Source organism: Hyaena hyaena, unplaced genomic scaffold (assembly GCF_003009895.1).
Source record: "Hyaena hyaena isolate Hyena2069 unplaced genomic scaffold, ASM300989v1 scaffold_123, whole genome shotgun sequence".
Classification (NCBI taxonomy): Eukaryota; Metazoa; Chordata; class Mammalia; order Carnivora; family Hyaenidae; genus Hyaena; species Hyaena hyaena.
Window position 1 is genome coordinate 3,528,221 of NW_024080756.1, and position 20,096 is coordinate 3,548,316.

Genomic DNA, 20,096 nt, shown 5'->3' on the forward strand with positions numbered 1-20,096 from the left:
AAAAATTCAAAAAGAAATGAAGTAAAACATAAAGATTTAAGAGAAAGTGTCTAATATTGGCAACAGGCAAAGATTTAGCNGTCTAATATTGGCAACAGGCAAAGATTTAGCATGGATGATAGGAGTCCTGAAGAAGAAAAATAAAGCAAGAGAACAGAAAAAAAAAAAAAAAAAAAAAACTAAACACTGTAATGCCAAAAAAAATACCTTCTGAAGTAAATACTTAAAACTATGTTGAGAGAGCACACCATACACGTGAGAATAGTAACCCAGAATGATACAATATAGAAAGCTAACTAGACTTTAAAGGAAAAAAGAATCTTTTAGACATCTAAATAAAAAGTAAGACTTCTTAGGGAAAGAAAATTGGATTATCCTCAGACTTTTTAGATGCAACCCTTTATGTCAAAAAAATGGAGTAATATATTTAGGATTCCCAAGGAAATGTGACCTGAGGATATTATGTCAAAATCTTTTAAGTATAAAAGCAGAGACAAATGTTATAAACAAGTAAGAACTTGTTGTATCTACATAAACAAGTGTCCAATAACCAGAGGAACCTCTAGTGCCCACATTGTGGTCTAGAAATACCAGGTCATCAGTAACAGGAACCAGGGCTCTGGGAGGAGGAGCTGATTCCAGGTCAGGGTCAGGAAATGTACAAAAGGAATCTGGAACATTCTTGTCAATCCAGATAGGAAGAAAGCTATTAAAGATTACTGGGGTCATACCAAGACAACTCAGGAGTGAACTTGAAGAGGCTCCCTACCTGGATAAAGATAGGATAATTTGAACTTCAATAATAATAATAAAAACTCATGAATTTAAACTGATGACTTCTACTCCACTATAATAATAATAATAATAATAATAAAATTCTGATCACTTTGGAAGGATTATAGGGAACGATTTCATTATCTGGAAGACTAGAAAATACAGGAAAGAATCAAGCCTGTGACACTTTGAATCTTATGAATGGTACCACTGGATAACCAAATAAGAGGTGAGGGAAAGCATCCTTTAAAAATAAAAATAAAAACAAAAACAGTGTTAAATGAAAAAGAAATAATTAGCATTGGCAATCTCCAGTGAATTAGCGGATGTAGGCATTTAGCATTATTGGCTGTTAACATGAAAAAAGATAAACAACTAGATGCTATGGGCCTCCTGATGAAACCACACACACCACCTCCTATAGTCTTGCCAAAGCAATTGAAGCAAATTCTCACCAAGCTTCTGGATGCAATTGCTGACTTGCAGGAAATAACAAAGGACAGAGGAAGATTTCGAACTGCATTATGAATACGCAGTCAGCAAAATACAGGCTGAGAGAAACCACAGCCTGGATCCTTCAGCGGATAAATGTTTAGGAGAAGAGAGAATCTGTAAGTTAAAAATCATATCCCACTTTTGAAAACAGGCAAGATGAAGCCATAGTCTAAGGCTGTACATGGGAATGAAATAGTCGTTTTTAAACGTGCAAAGAAGTGATTAGTATAGAAGTCAGGGCGATGGCTGCTATGGTTGTGAGAGGAATGGGGCACGTGGAAGGGGCCCAGCTGCTAGAACTTCTGTCCCTTGGCCTGAGTGGTGTTCACCTTATAATATTGTGTGTTTGTTTTGTGCAGTTTCCTGTATCTGTGTTTTATAATAAAAAGGTGAAATGCATTGATAATTCTGAAGCACAGTAGTTTGTCCATGGTACATATTGGGTAAACATTGTTAGTTTTTTTACATTTAATTGACATAAATATATGGCAGTGATATAATGTAACCAAAAACTTTACTCCGACAAGCTTGTAAACAGCCTCTAAGTCCCTTATGTGTATTACATTGATTTTTTTATATAAATAACAGTATAAAAAGTCACATTTTAAGAGCAAGATGTTCCAACTGTATCTAAGAAACAGTAAATGTTATAATATGTTATCTAGATTTATTGGCTCCATTACCCCCAAATGCTCAACTATACTTTTGTTCCAGTATCTGCACATTGTAAATGTCCACTAAATGGACATGGTAAAAATGAGTTCACATGGACTCATTTAAAGTACAAAACCTTAGATTGTGAGTAACTTTTTCTGCGAGTATTCCACAACATGAGCAAACATTTCTAATAAACTTTAACATGATAGACGAGCAATATCTTGCAATATGAGTAGTACGTGACACTGAATGTCACAGGATCACAACTGAGCCAATGGTTCTTGAAATTCACTTTGCTATCCAAGTGCTTTGGATTACAAGCATGTTTCCAGAACGAATTATGCTCGCAAACCAAGGTTTTACTGTATATCATTTTGTGGGGAGGGCTGAAATATATGGATTGCCCTTTCTTCAGCATTGTGTTTAAAGAACACATATATGTACGTAATGTTAATCTATATAAGCAAAATATATATAAATATCTATATATGTAGCACGTCTGTGTAAACATACATTTGCTATTGTTTCATCTGGTGGATCTGATGAAAAATGACAAGTGAGTCTTCAAAACATAGAGTTTAGCAGCCTTAGACATTACACATGCATACATTTTTTGAGATACATTAAGGTCATTGTGTTCTATAAATAATTGTTCTGTGTTGGGATTGCCTAGGTTTAGGCATAAAATCCTCCACTTACGTGACACTGCAGTGCTCTTCTGGTTGGCCTGTCCTTGACATGGCTCCCTGACAGGTTGAAGGCAGATGAGTGACTGGGCAACACACACAGTAACCGTTTTTGCTGTCCTCATGCTGTCTCCATTCCAAAATGCCACCTCCTCGTCTCCAATCAACATCTTAGTCTGCTCTGTGGAGTTGAGGTTCCTTATTGCTGAGCCTTTGAAGGGCCTCATCTACAGACAGAGCAGCCAGCATCTCTGGTTTGTGAGGTTGTACATTCTATTCCACCATCACAGATTATATTCTTCACTTCCTTCTCATCACCTCTACTGTTTCTTCTATGGTGGGTTGTTTAGAGACTGGCATTATTGTTGTCTTCTCTCGAATTAATTTAATCCTGCCAATGAGATTGCCAACCTCCCTTTTAGTGTTTCTGCTGAAGGACAATCCAATCATCTTGTCATAATAGCAGCTATTAAAAGGATTTGGAAGTGTTTTTACATAAAGGAATCAGATTTGTTCACTATTCTATGTCATGTTCATTAGCTATCAATGGTATGATAAGGCTGAAATGATTGGACTTTGTTAGGGATCATGTATTAGAGTGTTAGCATTTTGTGTATTAACACAGACTTGCTGTCTTTCAGCAGGAATAAAAAGGAAATTAATTTTTCTTTACCTTGATAATGGTTAGAATGTCATCAGCAGCTAATAACATGATTTAATTTCCCAATACGTGGATAAGCACTTGCCCCTGAAGCCTGTCACCTATATTCTGTAATGCACATGTATCTACCCAAAGACATGTGAAAATGTCCTAGAGAGGCAAGGCAGCAAATAATATGAGAAACCTCTATTTCCCATGTTGAACTTGACATGACAGGTATGTCAAAGTGAGTATAGGCAGTGCCTGCTTTCTTGGATCCCAGAATATAAGAGTCTGTTTTGCCTTTTGTTTTATTAGAGATGATTTGAATATTGACAGGTTCCTCTTGATTTCAGCCTATTTAGTAACTTTGTTAATCTCTCCAAGTCACTGTTTTCTCACCTCTAAAGGAGGAAAAGGACCCACCCCTTCTGCCTCACCATTTTTTTTTTTTTTTGAGCAACTTGGATGGCTTTATACCCCACTAGAAAGCACTCCCAACTTCCTTTCAGTTTGTCCACCTATGGATTATCTAAAGAAAGGAACTTAAGAGCAAGTCTTCTGATAGGAAACCTATCATTTCCCACTGTCCTATCAAATGATAGCTTCCCTATCATTTCAAATAATCCAAATCACACTAAATTCAGGTTCTAAATTTAGAAACCAAGATAAAATCTGATTCATTAACCAGACACCATTCATTCATTCATTCAATGAATAATTATTGAGCGCTTTCTGTATGCCAGGTGCTCTTCTGGACATTGGAGTTAAAGAGGTGGTCGAAATGGAGTTCACATTCCTAGTAAGCATATAAATATGTAAATAAAAGATCAGAGACTGATAAATCTATAAAGAGATATATTAGGATGGGCTTAGAAAGACACAAAATAACCCAAAATTCATGAGGAAAAATAGGAAAGAGATCCTAAGACAGTCTGGCCAAAAGAACTTTCTGTGATGATGGAAATATTCCGTATCTGTGCTGTGTAAAACAGTGGCCATTAGCTGCATGTGGCTATCAGGCACTTGAAATGTGACCAGTGCTACTGAGGAACTACTTTTAACTTTTGTTTAATTTCAATTAAGTGTAAGTAGCCACATGCGGCTAAGAGCCACCATATGAGACAGCTGCAGTTTGAGAGCTGTTTTGGAGTTAGGTGTCTATACTTATGCAAAGAAGGTGAGCAATATGCAGCATCCTATAAATTTTTAATGTGATAAAGCAAACCACATTTTCACTCTACTATCTTGGTAAAATAGATTCATGACTAGGCTTCAATATATGAGTACCATACTGGAAAGATACAAGCAATCTAATAAGACAACTAAAGAGAAGCAATGGATGATTAAAAAAAAAATATATATATATATATACATATATAAATATATATATATACACATATATAAATATATATATATTAGAATGGAATACACATACTGAGGGCTAAAGGCTCTGAGGAATATTAAAGGCTACAGAGGGAGAAATTTATTTCATGGTTATGTGTACCATAGGCTGCTCTGCTGGTTACGTGATAAGGGCTATTATTTTCTAATAGAAATCATAAAGCCTGCAGGAAGATAAATAGACTAATAATCAAGGGCTGGTGCTATTAAGGCATTTGCCAAGGTTTTGCTCCTCTGAGACCAGAACATCTGATCAATTTTGAACCCGCACTTGTTATGGTTTTCCTCAGAAAGCAGAGGAAATCATGACAGAAATGACCTAATGCCTGTCATCTGCAAATAAAGGGGTTATTGAAGATCTTCTATAAAGTCCTCTTTAGCTATAATATTCTTTTGATGCTGTGACCCAGTTATGATCAACAAAGAATCATTTGGTGATGTGAAAGCAGCAGCCTTGGGGAAAAAACTTGAAGTTTGTGGGAGCAGCAGAGGGGAAGGATACTCTCTGAGCAGAACCATTTCTAAATTTTATGGAAATGTCAGGTGGGGGTTGATGCATGCCAGAATCCTAATCATATGCAAAAGTATCACATATGTAATTCTATTGAAATTTTACAAATACTGCCCAGCTGTTCTATCACCAGCCACAAATTGTCATGACATTAGTAAATTCAGAAGATGTTTCAGTCTGACCAATTAAATGTTTTCTTCTCAGATCAGCATGCTTGTTGAGTATTTAGTATGTGTTAGAAAAAAAGCCTCAGTGGGAATTGAACTTAAAAGGGACTCAGGGGCACCTGGGTGGCTCAGTCAGTGAAGCATCCGACTTCGGCTCAGGTCATGATCTCACTGCTCGTGAGTTCAAGCCCCGCATCAGGCTCTTGGCTGACAGCTCAGAGCCTGGAGCCTGCTTCAGATTCTGTGTCCCTTTCCCTTTCTTGCTCTGCCCCTCTCCCACTCATGCTCTGTTTCTCTCTCTCTCAAGAATATATAAACATTAAAAAAAATATTTAAAAGGGACTCAAACATTAGTTCTGTTTCTGAGCATAAGATACAGTTGTTATCAGACATGGTCGTATTATAACCAAGCAATAATATCACATTTAAGTAATACCACATTTAAGAAAGAGCATGGAGGCGCCTGGGTGGCTCAGTCAGTTAAGTGGCTGACTTTGGCTCAGATCATGATCTCATGGTTTGTGAGTTCAAGCCCACATCGAGCTCTTTGCTGACAGCTTGAAGCCTGCTTTGGATTCTGTGTTTCCCTCTCTCTCTCTGCCCCTCCCCTACTCACAATCTCTCTCTCTCTTTCACTCTCTCTCTCTCTCCTCTCTCTCTCTCTCAAAAATAAACATTAAAAATTTTTTCAGAAAGAGTATTAAAGGGTACCAAAGAAAGCATTTTCTTTAAAAACATGTGGTGTGTCTTATGAACTTCTGCCTGAAGTGTTTCTCTTCTGTGAATGGGAATTGCAGTTAAGGCCAAGTGACATCAATCGTTGATGTTTGAGCACACTGAGCACTATGGGTTAATCAGCCCGTAAATGAACTGGCAAATATATTATTTTAAATAAGACTGTAACATTCCTTGAGGGGAAATACAGAGCTCTTCTTGTGGACAGAACTAGGTTCTGTAGATAAAAAGAAATGAGCCTGCAAATTTGTAATTATAATATTTTATCTCCAGAAATACTGTTGGCATTTGAATTAGGGACATTAGGTCTTATCCCTTTGGGAGCTGTGAGGAGAAGTTTAAAAAAAAATTTCCTATGTTTATGGCCAGGAGGGAAAAGTGGAACCAGTTTTTCCACCATGAAAATGCAATAAAAAGCCAACCCTCTCTACTGGAATGAATAAAAGAAAGTAGTTTCACAATTTCCACATCATTTAGTGTTTAAATACTGGTCTTTTCATCTAGAAACAGATGCCATCGAAGCTAATAAAAACACTATTCCGGGTAGCATTGAAAGCATTATTGGGTTATCCATCTCTCTCCAGTACCCTCAGAAACAAGGTGCCGATCGGCAACTCCTTGTGAGGGTCTTGGATGTTTTTGTATTTATTTCCCACCTTGGAAATGTGTAACCCAATTGAGAAATGAGACAAGTTCCTCATTAGGAAATATGTGGTGCATCTAATATTACTGTATTAGATGTACTGTATTAGGTGTATCTTTACAATTAAACATCAAATTAGGGTTCTTGATGGAAGGTTAGTAGCAGTGTATCATTTGAAAGAAGAGTTCTTGCTTAAACGTGTTCAGTACTGCTGATGAACTGCAAATAGATCTTATTTAGCATTTTAGATCCATTCTGTTCTTCTTAGACCAAAGAGTCTCGAGCTTTAGTGAGCATCAGAATCCCCAGGAGGCTTGTTAAGGCCCCACCCTCAGAGTCTCTGACTCAGTAGGCCTGGAGCAGGGCGTGAGAGTGTCTACCTCTTACAAGTTCACACCTGGAGAACCCCTGCCTTATGACCGTGGGGAACTTCTTGTGACTGGCTTCTTGATGTCCAAGTACAATGAAGAAACAAAAGTTTTTTTCTGTTTCTGTTTCTTCTTCCTCATTTTTCTAATTATGCCAACAATATTGGGTTTGTTGTAAGCTTATTTCTGGCCCAAATCTAGTAATCACATTACAGTTTTGTTGGGGGTTTTTTTCCCCATTATTTGAGACTTGTATTTTATTATTTAGAAATTTCCAGCAGAGCTATCCATAAGTACCTTTGTCAGGAGATGCCTGTGAGAATCTAAATTGGAAAACAAGGATAGGCAGACCTGTCAGCTCTTCCTACAAAACCACACAACACAGGAACAACAACCAGCCAGGCCTCAAGGTGCAAGGTGATTCACCACCCAAGGTACAGTTCAGTAGCCCTGTGAGCTGATTTAGATGAACAACAAAAACTCTGCAGATATAGATTTTAAAAAATTGTTTTTAATGTTTATTTTTGAGAGACACAGAATCTAAACACACTCCAGGCTCTGAGCTGTCAGCACAGAGCCCAGTGCGGGGCTTGAACGCACAAACCATGAGATCTATGACCTTAGCTGAAGTCAGAGCTTAACCGACCAAGCCACCCAAGCGCCTCATAAATCCAATTTCATGTACTTGCCCACAGCAGCCAAGCTACCAGACACTTAGACTAGTTATGAGCTAGGAAACAGACTGAATTCAGTTTGAAATAATTCAACAGACCTACAGGAGGGGACCAGTGGGGGTGAGAGGGGCTTGACTATGGCCAAGTCCTTGAGTATGCCCTTCCCTCACTGGGACATCTTCACTGTTTCCTTATCCCTGCTGTCACCAACAGGGATCGATGTGTGTAAAGCCTCAATCAAGCCCCTGCTAGAGAGCAGTTGTTGACTGACAGCAGGTTGAATCCACTTGTCAGCAAGCGGAATCTGTCCACATGACTCAGACAGGCTGTACCCTGTGTTCCTGAAGTCCAGATGGGGGTCCCAGCCTAAGCATGCTTGAGAGGACCCTTCACCCCCAAAACTCTCCCTACCTGTTGCATACTCCCAAGTACAGACTTGGTTCAGCTTAGAGCCTGGCTCACACCCGCTCTTCCCCTGCAGAACCCTTTGACCCCGTAGCCCCCAGGACCTGTTGCATGCTCCCAAGTAGAGACTTGGTTCAGCTTAGAGCCTGGCTCACACCCGCCTTCCCCTGCAGGACCCTTTGACCCCGTAGCCCCCAGGACCTGTCACAACCTAGCCTGACATCCAGTCCAGCCCCACATGGTACTGCATTCACCATTCTTCTCTAAGAGACAGGCTGTCTGCCTGCAGGCCAGAATGCTGGGCCCTCTCTGAGCCTCCAAGAGACTTCCAGGCTCTCCTATATGAAGAACTAGATTTTCACACCGCTCACAATTTTATTTCACAGATCACAGTGGTGAGTTTAGGATTTCCAGTCCTTGCCACGGTTGTCATACATTTCCTGACACCTTCCTGTTTCTTCAGATCTGAAACATCTCCCCCAACATACCCTGGTTGTTTTAAACCCCGAATGACCCTTCTAAAAGCAACAGTGGATTCAGAGGATGCCGGCCACGTGTGCTGAGCAAGTTCCCCTCTACCTCAGTTGCTTCCAAAAAAACAGGGCTTCTGCGATATCCCAAATTCACTTTTGCTCCCAACATAAAGGCACAAAGACAACAGTCTCTTGGGGCAAAATGACAATGAGAATGACCAGTGTCCTTTGTGAGGCCTGAGACAGAGTTACCGGGGAAGGCAAGTTCAGTCTGGCATGGATGCGCATCAGAAGGAAGGCTCAATGATGGGGTCTCCCTTTGGGCCCAAGCAGTCCTCTGAATCTAGAAGAATTTAACAAAGACAAAGGCAATAGTTAATATGATTTCTGACTCCCTACTTGTTTTGAAACCATAGTGAGGTAATGTTGGAGCCCTAAACACACCTGCCACTCAATCTGATACCATTTCAGGCTGGTGTTTGGCATTTCGTATTTAGTGTTTATAATAATTACCATCACTCCACACTGCAGTGAAGCAGTTTACCAAGAAGTAGGGTGAGGACTCCTTATGGATTTACTGTTAAGAAACCACAAGGCACAGGGTAGAAGTGGCTGGTCTGTGACCCTTATCACGGTTGTCCAGGCCCTACATCCATGGGCAGTTGCTGGACCCTAGTGCTGTACCTCCCACAGCCTGCCCACCTGTATATTCAGCCGAGGCCTCTGAAGGATAAAATCGTTACTTGGTCACTTGGCATTTCCCCATTCTCAACTCATTAAGATTTAGTACTCAGACTAGGGAGATCTGGTGTGATTCCTGCCAGAGAGGTCTTTGTTCATGCACAAAGGGTTCTGGGCAAAAGTCTGGCTTCAAAGACTAGATAGAAACCATTAGTCTCATTTCTAAATTGACTTTAAATATTTCCTCTGTAAAATGGAGAGTATAATCCCAATGCTTCCTGCCTCCAGGATGAGTGTGAAAATTAAGTAAGAGAATATATGTAAAAGGGATTTGAGAAGCCTAGATAGGTGGTAGATGGTGTGGTTCAGGAGTAATTGCAATGGCTGGTGCTTTGATGACAATCTCTGAAAACCCTAATGGAGCCTCCCATTTTAAAGGTTCAGGTTTAGGGCACCTGGGTGGCTCAGTTGGTTAAGCACCCAACTTAGGCTCAGGTCATGATCTCACAGCCTGTGAGTTCAAGCCCCGCAACGCACTCTGTGCTGACAGCTCAGAGCCTGGAGCCTGCTTCAGATTCTGTGTCTCCCTCTCTCTCCACTCCTCCCCACTCATGCTCTGTCTCTCTGTGTCTCTCAAAAATAATTAAATGTTAAAAAAAAATTAAAAGTTCAAGTTTAAAAAGTTTGACCCTGAACATTATCACCCACTAAAGAATTATAGCATTTCAGTTTGACTTATGTAAATGACTGTAGAGTTGCTGTGTTTTTGTGAGGGAAGATTGAGAAGAGTTCATATATTAATCATCCTAATTGTTCACCATTGTAATGTGTTATCCATTGACATTAGAAGAACTGTAACTTTTGTATTTTGAAGAAAGCACTGAAACCAGGCTGGAAAACAGATTGAGATTCAGATGTCTCAGGACTCTTTCACCTTGGTCTTTTCATTTTTTTAACTTTGAGTAAATCATTTTCCTTTGGTTTTTACTTAAGTAAGGTTACATTCTAAGATTGTGTGAAATTATTTAAGTGCTTTGAAAAAATGGGAGTGTTTGACAAACAATATACCAACTTTGAATTGAAATATATTACCCTGAGGTGAAAACCATTGAGGTTGGCTTCCAGAAAGAATATTCTACCTCCAGACATATTTTATTTTAATTTAATGCATCTCCAGCCGTGGCAGGATGTGTAAAGGCAAAGCACAGTGAGCTACCTTGACTGCTTTCTGGGTAAGAAAGACCCACATTTGAGTGTAACGCATCCATTGAGGATGGGGGCGTTAGAGTACGGCTCCTGCCTTCCACTGTGCATCTGCCTTCCATGTGTCTCTTGAAATGCTGACATTCCCAGTACAGACCTAGCTGGGGCTGAGGTCCAATTCTGCTTATGATGGTTGGGAATCTCCCCCAGTGTCAGGGTTCACAGCGAACACATCCAGGACGCCTTCATGATGCCTCTGAAACAAGGAGCAAGGCGCTTGGTCCCAGCCTCGCTGAACAGATTCTTCACATCTTCTCTCTGTGTTATCTTGGTTCCCTGTCAGGAGAAGTACCCCCCACCTCACAGGGCCGGCCCTGGGCTAAGTCCTTCACAAAAACATTTAAGTTTTTTTTTTTTTCTTTTTCAATGTTTGTTTATTCTGAGAGAGAGAGAGAGGGAGGAGGTGACACAGAATCCAAAGCAGGCTCCAGGCTCTGAACTGTCAGCACAGAGCCCGATGCGGGGCCCAAACCCAAGAACTACAAGCCCATGACCTGAGCCGAAGTTGGACGCTTAACCGACTGAGCCACCCAGGCGCCCCAACATTTTAGTTTACCGTTGTCACCATCAGTAGCTCCTTCTTGACCTTCCTTTCACACTCTACACATATGCTCACTCTGCATCACACCTGACTTGACTGACTCATCCCTTGAAGGCCTGCTCTCAGCTAAGGATGTACTGACTCGTGGGTGTTCAGCCTTCAGTGAGTAAGGGTTGTGTCAGATACCAAGCTGCATTTTGACAAGGCCTTTCTGGAGGCCTTCCACAATGGGTAGATGGAAATTTCAAGCATTAAGTTACGCTAGGTGGATGGGAATAGAGAGATATTTTTGAATAAAGAGATTCTTGTGTGCTTTTCAATGCCCCAGAAAGGAAGGAAGCTGCCTATTACAGATCCAAAATCTCTCATCAGAAGCCTGAGGCCAGATGTGTTTCAGAATTCAGAATTTTGGAGTTGTTAGCATAATAAGATGGTACATCCTCAGTGTGATCTGAGGACTTGTCTGATAATTAAACACATTAATATTCACATGAAGTGGGATGAGTATTGTTGGTTCAGGTTAGGATGTGCCGCCAAATAAATTTCAACTGGGTCAGGTTTTACCACCAAAGTAACATTTGGTTATTAAAGATTTTAGGATTTCAGAATTGCAGATAAGGAATTACTGTGCATCTGTAATCATTAACAATAGTTCACATTTATTGAGCACTTGCAGTGTGCCAGGCATTATGCTAAGTGAGCACATCATACAGATAAACTTACCTACTCTTCTTATCAATGTAAGGAAGAAATTAATATCCCTTTACTGATTCCTACTAAATCTTCCTTTAAAAACTGTTGATGACTGTTAAACTAATAGATGAATTAAATAAGTTGCAGGAGACAATATACAAAAAAAAAAAAAAAAAACCCCATGGAGTTCCTATCATGTGTCAAGGAGCAAAAAATTTATAACCCCCATCTAAAGTTACTCTGGTCAAGTGAAGGAGGCAGATGGGTGCAGAGACATAAGTATGTCTGAGGCACAGAACAGAGAGAGGTTCCTGTGCTTCAGGGAAGGCTCCTTGGGCAGGTGCTGGTCCAGCTCTGTCCTCTGGGCAAGGGAGGAAGCCAACTTAGAGGGGACAGGGGAAATCACCACCACCACTTATTATTAAGTCTGCATGTTCAAGGTCAGTGACTCTCAAATACTTTGAGACATAGCTCCCTGAGTGTCTTTTATTTTCTTTAATATAGCCCTGTCTCCTCTTCTCTTTTATAGAACACCTATCTCAGCTTTCTCACAAGACAACATCTATGAAGTACAGCCTCCAAGGGTAGACAGAAAATCTACAGAGATCTTCCAAGCCCACATCCAGGCCAGTCAAGGTATCATGCAGCCTCTTGGAAAGGAAGACACCTCCATGTACCGAGAATACATCCGGAACCGCTACCTGTGAAGAGAAGGCAGGTCCCCCTGTGAATTTGCTTACATTATAAACTGTTTTATTACATCTTAAAAAGTGAATTTCCCAGGAGTCCTTTACATCTGAAAGTTTTTCCTCTTTTTGTAACTGGTAAGCTACAAATTATAGGAAATAAAGAAATGCTTAAATATTTTGCTGTCATTGCCTTTGCTTTATTTTAGAAATACTTTTAGAGATGTAGTCAATATAGGGGCTCCTGGGTGACCCAGTCGATTGGGCATCCAACTTCGGCTCAGGTCATGATCTCCCACAGAGGGCTCTGTGATGACAGCTCAGAGCCTGGGAGCCTGCTCTGAATTCTGTGTCTCCTTCTCTCTGCCCCTCCCCTGCTTGAGCTCTGCCTCTCTCTCTCTCTCTCTCTCTCTCAAAAAATAAAATAAAAAATGTTAAAAAAATTTTTAGTAATAAAAAAATAAAAGAAATGCAGTCAATATAGTATCATACCATAATTAAGAAATTAACAGGTATTTGTTGAGTATCTACTGTGTGCCAGGCACTATGGTCAAGTCTTGGAGTATCTCAGTAAGGGAAACAGGCCAAAAAACTCATCTCTCGTGTAAAATGAAGTCAGATTATTTTTCTCTGTAGTTAACATTTTTTTATTTATTCTGATTTTATGTTAGCTTTGCGTTTTGATAAAAAAAATTGTTAACTTTGTGTTTTTTGAAAGCTCTTGTTCTTAGGAAATAAACACTAAAATATTTATGGATAAAGGGACAAGATGTCAACAGATACCCTCCAATGGTTCAGGAAAAAAGAACAAATGGAGGAAAATATTAATAATCAGTAAATCTGGGAAAGAGTAAATGGTGTTTTTTGAACAATTCTTACACTGTTTCCATAAATATGAAATGATATCAAAATAAAACATTAAAAATGAGTTACCCAGCATAACTTTTATGGTGTGCAATTGTGACACCCGATTTGACCTTTGGTGTCCAGTCAAGGGTGACTTGTTATGTGCACATGGCCTGCTCTCTGTATTGTCAGACATAACAGGGACAACTTTCCGCATTTTCTGACAGTTTGACACAAATGATGTGATTTCATTATGCCCATGCTTGGTTAATACATTGTCTCAGTTCTCCCTTCTCATAAATGAAATAGGGAAGAAAAACAAGCTGTCTAATGTGAGAAGGAAAACTGGCTGTCTAAATGACCTTTAAGGTTTCTCCAACCTGAGATGCTGGAATTCTGTGAAGGTTCTACAGCAGAACCTAACTAGCAGACATTGTCACTATCAGACATATTTAATTTTTTAAATTTTTTTAAACATTTTTATTTATTATCGAGAGACAGAGCATGAGCATGGGAGGGGCAGAGAGAGGGGGAGACACAGAATCTGAAGCAGGCTCCAGGCTCTGAGCTGTCAGCACAAAGTCCGATGTGGGGCCAAACTCATGACCTGAGCCGAAGTTGGACGCTTAACCAATCAAGCCACCCAGGTGCCCCTAAGTTGATATCATCATAAAACCAAGATTAGAGAATGACAACAGGCAAGAGAAAATTTGTGTTGGCGTAGTTTTATTATCTACCATGGTAGCTTGCAACTGCATGTGGGAGATCACCTGAGCCTTCCCAAGTCAAAAAAACATTCCCAAATTGCTGGAGAAGTGTCAAGTTACAGACCAAACACTGGTCTTAATGTTTAACATGGCTTCTTGGAGGTCTGTCTCCTTATGATGTGAATGAAGTGTTTGTGAAGATCTGGAATCTAAGTCTTCTTTCCTAACCTTCTTTAGCTGTGAAGGAAGGCTGCCGATGCCTACTTCGTTGATGTGTGATGTGTTGTAGAGTTGAGAGGTAATGTACGTGAGGCATGTAGCCACAGTTCCTGGCATGTAAATGAGGCTCAGTAAATGGATAGTTGCTGTGCTGCAGTAGTAGTGGCTGGTCATGGTGGCAGCGCAGACAGTGTTCTCAGCATGAGGCAGCTGCTCAAACATGATTAGCACGATTTTTAACATAACAAATTCACATTATTTTGACATAACAAAGATGGTACTGAACTATTTATTTTGCCTTTAATTCAGATTATTTCAACGTTAGCCATACAAGGAAGACCTTACAAATTGATAGAAAAGTAGATGTAACATTTAACCTCTAGAAAGAGGTTCATGACCGCAAGGAGCACGTACATGAAGTGAACATATATATGAAAACACTAGAAAGCTAATATGTGAAAGAAAGTATGGAGACTGCTCTAATTTTTAGACCCAAAGAAAAGAAACATACACTGGTTAAGAGCATGAACTGTGACCCCTATCACTTACAAGTAATCTCCAAGCCTCAATTTTGTCATTTAGTATAGAGCGTGGTTGAAAGAAATAAGAGAATACCTATAAAGCAATTGCATGGTGTCTATCACATAGTAAATAGTAAGTGTAGTTTGATAAGATCACTGAGAATGTGTGTTTGCCAATCCTTGCTGACCTGGTGCTGGAGCACCATCTCAGAGCAAGACCATGAATCCACTCTCCCCATGCCATGGCCACTAAAACAGGAGAAGCCTTCCTACTTCAGCTTGACATTGTCGATTTTAATTCTTTAAATCAAGTGATATGAATAAAACTTGAAACACAGTAGATCATAAATTGAAATACCAGCAAAGAATGACATTCTATGAAATAAAAATTTGTTGACCGTATCATCACACCCAAGAGCAAAGTAAAAACATTCACATTCAAAGTCAGTGTGAACTCTTCGGAGTGATAGTGGTAGACATGCCTCCCTTAAAGCCACTTTGTACCCATCTAGACACTACAGCAGAAGAAGCTGTGTCTTATTTTGTCAAACTGAGAGATGCTTCTGATCTTGGTTGAGCTTCTCCAGCTTACATGGCTGCTGTCATGCTGTTGAGAAGTCTGGAAACATCTACTGCAAAAAGGATCCGGCATGAAACATCATTCTTTCCTCAGGAGGCAAAGTCCATATGACTGGTACCTGTCCTCAGAGGAGTATGATTTTAGATGTTGTGGATCCAAATCGAAATGATAGTATGTGACTTCCATTTCTCCGGAGAAGAAACAACTGCTGTCAGAACTCAAATAGATTTTATTCTTCTCTTACATGTGAATACCTCAGTTGCCACTTGAAGAGGAGATTCCAACTTTGTTGGGTTTCTGCAGGTGGAGGGTTCGAAAATCATGATTGTATCTTATATGTTTCAGAGTCCAGCTTTTCCCGCCAACTCCATGAGTTTTCTCCTTCCTGGAATTCGCCACGTACTGAGTCAGAAGTGTTTTCTCCTTTTGGGAAATGATGTGCCTCACGGTTGCCCTTCCACGTGACACTGGGGCTGGCTGGTCAGAATACGTTGCTCAGAGAAGCCAGAGGAGGCAAAGCTGGCCTCTCATCCCAACCATGCTCTTCTTGCAAGTCACGTTTTGCTCTTTTAAAATCAGTTTAAAGATTCATTCCCCTTTTCTGGTTTGCCCCCCTGGCATGTTTTATTTGTTCTTGCTGAGATCTGTACTGCCTCTCAGAATCTCTCCTGCCTGACAAACAACAGGGCTAACTGAGTATTATTAAAGCTAAATTAATCCTTTACTGGAGGAAAAATGATCTATTTTTACCTCCTTATTGAGACTTACTTCACCCCGTTGGAAGAGGTGATGGATCACTCTGAAAACTGCACGTGTTCTGACGCGCTTTGGGCGAAGGTCGGGTTTCTCTATCTGCACGCACAGAGCAGCTTTCTCCAAAAGACTCTTGAGTCCCTTTTCATTTTCAGAAGCTAGAGGGTCATTTACTAATAAAGAACAGCAGGCTACCATTTAACTCTTGCTACCCACACACAAAATATTTTATGGGTTCGTTTGTTTAGTCCATTCATCTGAGTGGACTCCAATGTAATTGCCATGAAACTGGTAAATCAAAACTAGTCTGAACTGATCCTCTGTAATTGAAGAAGACTTTTTATAAATAAAATCACAAAACTAAACCATTTGTATCAATTTATAAAGGAAAAAAAAAGGATTCGGTAAATGTAGGATTTGCTAAACCAGGCAGCAGCTAAGATGCTGATCAAAGCAAGAGAAACGTGGCATGGCATTCCTTAGTTACAGAAACAAGGAAGGCGCCACCATCTGCATTTTCTTTGCTGATGAAAGGTAAATCATTTCAGCACTCCCCCCAAATAACCATTTTTTTCTTTTACAGTGGGAATTATAATTTAAATATAAATTTTTCTTCTTTTCCCTGTCCCTCTCCTCACCCCTCAATCATTATCCTTTAGAGATGATTAGGCTGATGATAAAATTTACCATCTCCTCCCAAAGTGGCAGATCATCTGAGCTGGGCATATCCCAAAGACCCAGCAGTGAGGGAACAGTGGTTTCATGGCATCATCTCTGGTGACTATAGTTGGATGGGATTCTGGGATGGTTTCCCCTGGGGAGGGAGTGTGTGGGGATCGCTAGCTTATGTTAGAAGACATTTCTGGAATTGCATAGGGGAAGGAAAAAGGTTTGTGTTTGTGCTGGGCACCTAGGGTTCACGTGTGTGTCTACTCACGCCCTCTGCTGTGGAGTGCCTCCCCATTCCTCCCACTACGATCCTTGTCTCTGACCCAGAATCGGCAGGGCAGGGCAGGAGAGTGAGAAGAAATTGCTCGCCTCTGCTCCTTTTCTCTTGAATTTGTTGAGCATCTGTAGTATGCTTGGAGCCAAGCTAGCTGCTGGAGTTTAATGAGTTAAGGGTGAAGAAGATTGTTTCTTGCCCTGAGGAGGCTACAGCATGGAGGGAAACACAGATGCCTAAACAGTCTCATACAAAATGATTTCTCAAGATCACTACTCTGCGCAAAGCCCCTGGTGACTAGCTTTGCAGGGTAATAAGGGAGTTTGGGTTTCTGTTTTGTTTTTTGTTTTTTTTTTTTCAGAGAGAGAAAGAGAAAGAATTCTAAGCAACTGGAAAGAGGAAGAGAGAAAGAGAGAGAATCCTAAGCAGGCTCCAAGCTCAGGGCAGAGCCCGATTCAGGGCTTGATCCCACGACCCTGCAATCATGACCTGAGCCAAAATCAAGAGCCAGATGCTCAACCAACTGAGCTGCCCAGGTGCTCCAATGCAGGAAATTTTTATTGAAGTTGATTTTTTTAAATTTATTTATTTATTTTGAGAGACTGGGGAGGGGTAGAGAGGAGGAGAGAGAATCCCAAGCACTTCAATGCAGAGCCCGATGGACACTCAAAGGCAACAAACTGTGAGGTCATGACCTGAGCCAAAATCCAGAGTCAGACACCTAACTGGATGAGCCACCCAGGCGCCCTTTACTGAATTTGATTTTAAATGAATGAGTAGAAACCTGACAAGGAAAGATAGCAGAGAGGGCATTCAAAAGAACAATAGGAGCAAGGAGAGCAGCCTGTTTGGGGGGAGGGGGGCAGAAAGTCATTTGGCATTGCTGGACAGAGGGACGGTTAGTGGTGGAAGGAGGGGAAGTTGATGAAAAGGGAAAAGCCAGGAAAAAGGTTGGAAAGAGATCAGGTGAAATTGTGAAGGGCCTGATAGGCTAATAGCAGTGGTTCTCAAACTTTTTATTCTCAGAGCCCCATTACAATCCTAAAAATTATTCAAGACCCACAAAGAGCTTTGGTTTGTATGGGTCCTATCTACTAATATTTACCACACTCAGAAACTGTTACCTCTTATATGTTTATTAATTCATTAAAAATAGCCATAGGGGTGCTTGGGTGGCTCAGTCAGTTAAGCATCTGACTTTGGCTCAGGTCACGATCTCACAGCGCTTGAGTTTAAGCCTGTGTTGGGCTCTGTGCTGATAGCTCAGAGCCCAAAGCCTACTTTGGATTCTGTATCTCCCTCTCTCTTTTCCCCTCCCCCACTCATGATCGGTCTCTCCCTCTCTCTCAGAGAAATAAAAAAATAAATTTTAAATAGCAATAATAAAACCATTCCATGGTAACATAAACAGTATATTTTTAATAAAAATAACCGTTCCAAAACAAAAAAAAACAATAATAAACCCATTACATGTCAACAAAAATACCATTTTTTCTGTGAAAAATAACTTTTCCAACAAAAATTCAATAAAGATTGGCATTGTTTTACATTTTCAAATCTTCTTAATGTCTGGCTAAATAGAAGACAGCTGGGGTCTTGTAGCTTCTGCACTGAGTCTGTTTTAATATGTTGTTTTGGTTAAAGCATATGAAGAAAATCCATCTTCACACAGACACGAAGTTGAGAAAAGGAAGAGTATTTTAATAATAGTCCTTTTGGATTATTGTGGATATTCTTTCTTACTGTATCAAAACTCAGTAAGTGGTAGTTTTTTAAATGTTAGTTGCACTGTGAAATCTGAAACTATATCAGTGAACTTTTCAGTGTCTGTGATATTAAAATTGGTATATCTTAGAATGGATCTTTTACCCAAGCTTGATTTTGTAACATCATGCATTGGTCATTTGGAAAGTACTGGTTCACTAAGATAGGCAGATCTTCCCAATGTTGACGTATTCATGTAGAGTCAACTTTAAGCATCGAGAAACTACCAACCGCATAGAATTTCCAAAATTCTAATATTTGCTTGAAAGCTCAAATGTTACCATTGGCAACAAATATAGCCAGTTTTTCTATATAATGACAGGATGACTTTATTCATTTTTAAGAAAAGAGGCTTCCAAATATCCAAGCCTGATAACTACAGTTTGTCTGACAGTCTTTCTTTCAAGTAAAAATGGTCTTCCTTGGAAAGAGCGGCTTAATTCAGCTCACAACTCAAGCAACTGCAATATTCCTGAAGGCAGCCTCTGTACTTGGGTATGTAGCTGAAATGCTTTAGGTGCCCTTTCCCTATCATCACACACAGTATTTCAAAAGACTGTTCTCAACGGTGGAGATTTATTAAAAATCATTTTTACTGCTTTATCAGAGGCATTCTTTTTTTGTAAGTTTATTTATTTATTCTGAGAGAGAGAGAATGAGTAGGGGAGGGGCAGAGAGAGGTGTAGAGAGAAAGGGTATCCCAAGCAGGCCCCACACCATCAGTACAGAGCTCAATGTGGGGCTTGAACTCATGAACCGTGTGATCATGCCCTGAGTTCAAATCAAGAATCAGATGCTTAACCGACTGAGCCACACAGATGCCCCCATTAGGGGCATTCTTTTTTTTTTTTTTTTAATGTTTTATTTATTTCTGAGAGAGAGAGAGAGCAGGGGAGGGTCAGAGAGAGAGGGAGATACAGAATCTGAAACAGGCTCCAGGCTCTGAGCTGGCTGTCAGCACAGAGCACGACACGGGGCTCGAACCCACGAACCATGTGATCATGACCTGAGCCAAAGTTGGACGCTTCACTGACTGAGCCACCCAGGCACCCCATGGGGCATTCTTAAGTGAAGCTGACTGTTGGTGGGAAGTGTGCGGTGGTGAAGCCCATGGCATTACCATGTGTCCTGCCTTGATTCACGATCAGGCTCCAGCAGTACCCTCTCCCCCCACATTGCTTTTGCATCATCAGTGCCAATGTCAACACAGTAAGAAAAGCAAATAGTATCTTAGTATCATTGTGAAAATAGTTTGACCTGGCCGACT

At 40.4% G+C, this 20,096-nt stretch overlaps 1 protein-coding gene across 1 annotated transcript in view; it reads left to right on the forward strand.

Moving 5' to 3' along the window:
* FIG4 (FIG4 phosphoinositide 5-phosphatase) overlaps positions 1-12,647 on the forward strand; it is a 131,812-nt gene extending 119,165 nt beyond the window's left edge. The window contains exon 23 of the mRNA XM_039237446.1: positions 12,340-12,647. Coding sequence (XP_039093377.1) covers positions 12,340-12,517 — 178 coding nt within the window. The 3' untranslated portion in view covers positions 12,518-12,647. The remainder of the gene's footprint in view (positions 1-12,339) is intronic.
* The last annotated feature ends 7,449 nt before the right edge of the window (positions 12,648-20,096 follow it).